This window comes from Mycetomoellerius zeteki, unplaced genomic scaffold (assembly GCF_001594055.1).
Source record: "Mycetomoellerius zeteki isolate Tzet28-1 unplaced genomic scaffold, Tzet1.0 scaffold265, whole genome shotgun sequence".
Classification (NCBI taxonomy): Eukaryota; Metazoa; Arthropoda; class Insecta; order Hymenoptera; family Formicidae; genus Mycetomoellerius; species Mycetomoellerius zeteki.
The window spans coordinates 208,596-213,000 of record NW_017257244.1 but is presented as its reverse complement, the minus strand read 5'-3'; the positions used below and the strand labels follow the sequence as shown (position 1 = coordinate 213,000).

Genomic DNA, 4,405 nt, shown 5'->3' with positions numbered 1-4,405 from the left:
CAGCCAATCTTTTTTTTCAGTGTATTCATACATCACATTCATACAAGCATGACTTTTAGAACATTTATATCCTCGAACGAATAAATTTTAAAGGTATCTAAATTATACTTTTTAACTTTTAATTTATACTTTTGCTAAATTATTTTATCTGACTTAAATATTGTCCTAAGTTGATTTTATCTGAGCAAAGCAATCTTTAAATTTCTTGTTCTAAGATTCGCAAATTATAACGTGATGGAGCAATTTTGAAAAATCTGCAGTTAAAGTTGCAAAAAGTGCTACTTTCATGTATACCTTGTCATATTATAATTACACAATATGTGACGTGGATAAGGAAAAATCGAATTCATATTAGTTCAACAATTACGAGGAATTCTCGTCTTGTTCTGGTGTTCTTTTTATCTGTGTATAACTTGAAATTTATTTTCACCATTACTTATCGACTTCTGCGAAAATGTCCAAGTTTATTTATTCAAATCTGTCCGTGTGCAAACATTTCGCTGAACAAGATGATCTTAAAAGTCGGCCAAGGGAATCCGCAATTCTCTTGCAGCCACCTTTAGGGCCTTGAGTACCCAAGAGCGGGATTTATCCCCGGACGTTGATGTAACAATAAACTACGCGAGGGTCACCTTGACATACCTCTAGCGACGATGAAGTAAATTACGTAATTGCGCAATCGCACCGGAATCACTCACCTGGGAACGCATTTGATTCAGCGATTTTTCAATGGCGTAGAAACGTTGCACTTCGATTTTCGAGAGCTCATTCGGAATTTGAAGAGCCCGCTTGAGGGAGTCCTCGGTGGTACCATGAGCACCGAAGTACGCCAAGCTCAAAGCCTGGTGTATACTGTCCGGACTGAAGAAGATATTGTCCTTCGACTCGATCAACGCTGTCTTTTTCAGACTATCAAGGGCGAAATTAAAGCGAGCGTTCCTTAATGATATCCTTGACATTGGGTCCATCAATGTGGAGCCATCATCTCCTGTTAAGCATTGTCCCGAAATCATGCTGATCGTCGACAACAACAGTATCACCTGCAAAATTAAAGAAACGAGATAGGAATAAGAGAGAGAAAGATATTGTAATTTTACTATGTGTTATATGTCGTTAAAACTAATATGTTTTATTGTTTTATATAAAAAAGACAGTTTTGCTGAAGTGTCTAAAAATTTAGTTGGATACAGATCTGAAAATAAATTTTGTTTGATCATCAAAACAATTATGTACAATACTCAAATTGATTGCTACATTGAAAAAAAACTTTATTAAATTTAAATTTATTAAGCTTAAATTTTCATAAATATTTGTTTAAATAGTTTTTTTTACAGAAGATCAAAAATTTTTGTAGTATTCCTCATCATGCTTGAGATTTCTACGTGATTATTTTTACAAACTTATTTTCCAACAAAATTATTTTCAAATCTGTATCTAGTTCAATTTTTAGATTCAACAAAATTGTTCTTTCCGTATATATTGATATTAAATATAAGGAATAGATTTCAATCAAATGTTATATGATTATTGTCTATCAACAACAATAATAATATGAATAATATTAAGTGGAAAATCAATCGAGAAATGATTAACACAAATAAGCGAAGAAGGTCATCTTTAATTAGAGCGGATCCGCTACTATTTAATGACAATAATAATAGTTTTACAAAACAGACCGCTCTAGAAGGTTGATTATACGATACAGGAAAAATAAAGCTAATTAAAATTTCTTAAAGGTCTTAGCTGCAAAGAAGAGATCTCTCGGAAACCTTGTTATGGCAACCGATTAAAAAAAAATTCAACTTATTACTCGACGACGATTTGTCATCGAGTTTACACTCTGAATAAGATTAACGATGTCCCGCGTGAATAAAACGTATACGCTAGCATCATTCCAATCGAATATTTGATCGAGAAGAAAAAAAGACTTTCTCGGCGCGCGCGCGAGAGAGAGACGCGGTGGAGAAAGCGTTGACGACAATCACACGCGTTTGGCACAGAAAACGCAAAGACGAAACGGAAGGAATCTGGGCCTCCGGTACTTTTTTCATCGTTTCACAATGCGCATAATGCGCCTCACGACAATGCCCTGTAATTCATGCGAATTTCTAGACCGTGTCGCCCGGCGCGTGCGATCGCTACATGGATGAACCGATTACTTCATCTGATCGCGAATTTTTTTAACGGCGACTAATCCCGATTAAATAGAACGTCAAAGATCAAGGTTTTGTCCAATGATTTAAATTTTAAATTTGTTTCTTAATTGTTTTGCAAGACATCGAAAGAAAATTTTTAGTATTTTTATGACTAATTACGTAATTATATCATGTAATTATGTAATGTACAACATATTACTGTTATATAACTATAATGTTAATAATAATTATTATATTTATAGATCTATTAAAAAAATGTACGTGTAGTTGGCATCATGAAATAACTATAATTATACACTGAAAAAATGTTCTAAATTTTAATATTATAAATATTTGTTTGAATACTTGAATTAAATGTTTACTTAGATGTTTATTAAGAAATAAATGTAAACTTATATTTATTTACTGTAAGTAAATGTTTAGGTATATACTGTTTAAAAAAATATGTATTAAGATTTAATAAATTTTTTCATTCCAATTATTATTATAAAAATGATTGCAATCATAATTTAACTAGAATTTATAATCTAAAACTTTTTGGACTAACCATATGATTGACCAAAATATGATTGACCTAAAAAATAATTATAAATTACACTTAAATTGATAATTGAAATCATTTTTATGACAATAATAAGTATTATAGCCATTTTCAGTCCCAATCGTATTTTTTTTATAGAACTGTACATAGTATAATTATTTTTACTTACATTATAGCACACTGAAAGAAAAGATTGGCTGAATAGCATTTTTTTTTATTGCGTTAGCCTATCGAAATCCTATACTGACAATGCAGATAGGCTAACGCAACCAAAAATTAGCTGCTGCAGCCAATTGAAAATGCTATGCCATATTTTACCATCTAATTTGCTGCAGCAGTCAATCTTTTCTTTCAGTTTAGTAATAAGTATGGTATTGTGTATTATAGTCTTAAGCAGGGTTGAGTAAGTTAACTTTTTTTTTAACTAAGTTAAGTTAAAGTTAACAGCCTTGAAAACTTAACTTAATTAAAATATACAAGTTAATCCATAATGAAATTAATTGAATTAGAAGTTAAGTTAATAAAAAAAATATTTGAAAAGTTAAAAATTAAATTTGGTCCGAACGAACAACCAAAAAAAAGTAAAAGAAAAAGTTTGACCATTTTACATAATTTTTCCTTTCTCACAGCATATTTGTTAAAGAATCACCGGTTATTTTTGTTCACAAATAACGATTATACAATATAAAATTACTAAATTATATCACTCATTATCCTCTCGCATTGTGTCTGAGGATTGACTTAAAAAAAATCAAATTAAAAGTTGATAGTTACCGATAAAATGCAACTAAATTAAGTTAAAAAGTTAAGAGTCTAAAATGTAACTAAGTTAAGTTAAAATTAATTAATTTTTTAACTTAACTTTTACCTTTTTAACTTATTGTTAGCATTATCCAACCCTGGTCTTAAGTACTAAAAATCTTTCTCTCAGTAAATAATAGGAAGAACAGCAATTGATCGTATGTGTCGTGATTATCAATTTGGCCTGCATCGTCGGTATTCCAGGTTTTCCATCCGAAGTGACGTAATCCTTTGCGATTCCTTCGCAACTTCCTTTCCTCGGGGAAGGGCACATTCCTTCGGTTCGTTACTTTCCTGCGTAATTACGGCGAAATTATGACCGGAATCGGAAATCGGAGGCTAACAACGAGTGAAAGCAGCCAACGAAGCCAGTACCGTGACATCATAGGACATCCGGGTTTTATGACTGAAATTAAGGTATGACGAAAGTTCTACTGACAAAAGCGATATTTTTGATAGTGAATCACGACGAGACACCCTCTATATATGCGATTTGTGATATTAACTTTGCTCAACACAAGAAACAATAAATGACGTAACAGTATAGTTGATGTTCTATGTTAATTCTATATTTATTATAGCTTATGTAATCTGGTAATCATGTTTTTGTATAAGTATGTATAAGTTTAATTCCGTTTCCACGGAAAGAATATTATTGAAATATCTAAAAATTTACAGATCTGAAAATAATATTGTTGGAAATTCTGGAATCGGGATTAAAATTTAAATAAAAATAAAAATTAATAATTAATAAATTAAAGCAGGAAATAAATTTTTGAAATTCAATAATTTATTAAAACAATTAAAATTAGAATTAGAAAATTAGAATACGAAGATAAAAATCACAATCTGAATTAAAATTAGATTCGAATTTTTATACGAACTTTTTTACGAATGTATACACGAC

At 30.6% G+C, this 4,405-nt stretch overlaps 1 protein-coding gene across 1 annotated transcript in view; it reads right to left on the bottom strand.

Moving 5' to 3' along the window:
* LOC108724004 (serpin B3) overlaps nucleotides 1–4,405 on the bottom strand; it is an 8,886-nt gene that overhangs the window by 1,793 nt on the left and 2,688 nt on the right. Inside the window, exon 2 of the mRNA XM_018450094.1 lies at nucleotides 699–1,040. Within this exon, the coding sequence (XP_018305596.1) occupies nucleotides 699–1,040 (342 nt within the window). The remainder of the gene's footprint in view (nucleotides 1–698; nucleotides 1,041–4,405) is intronic.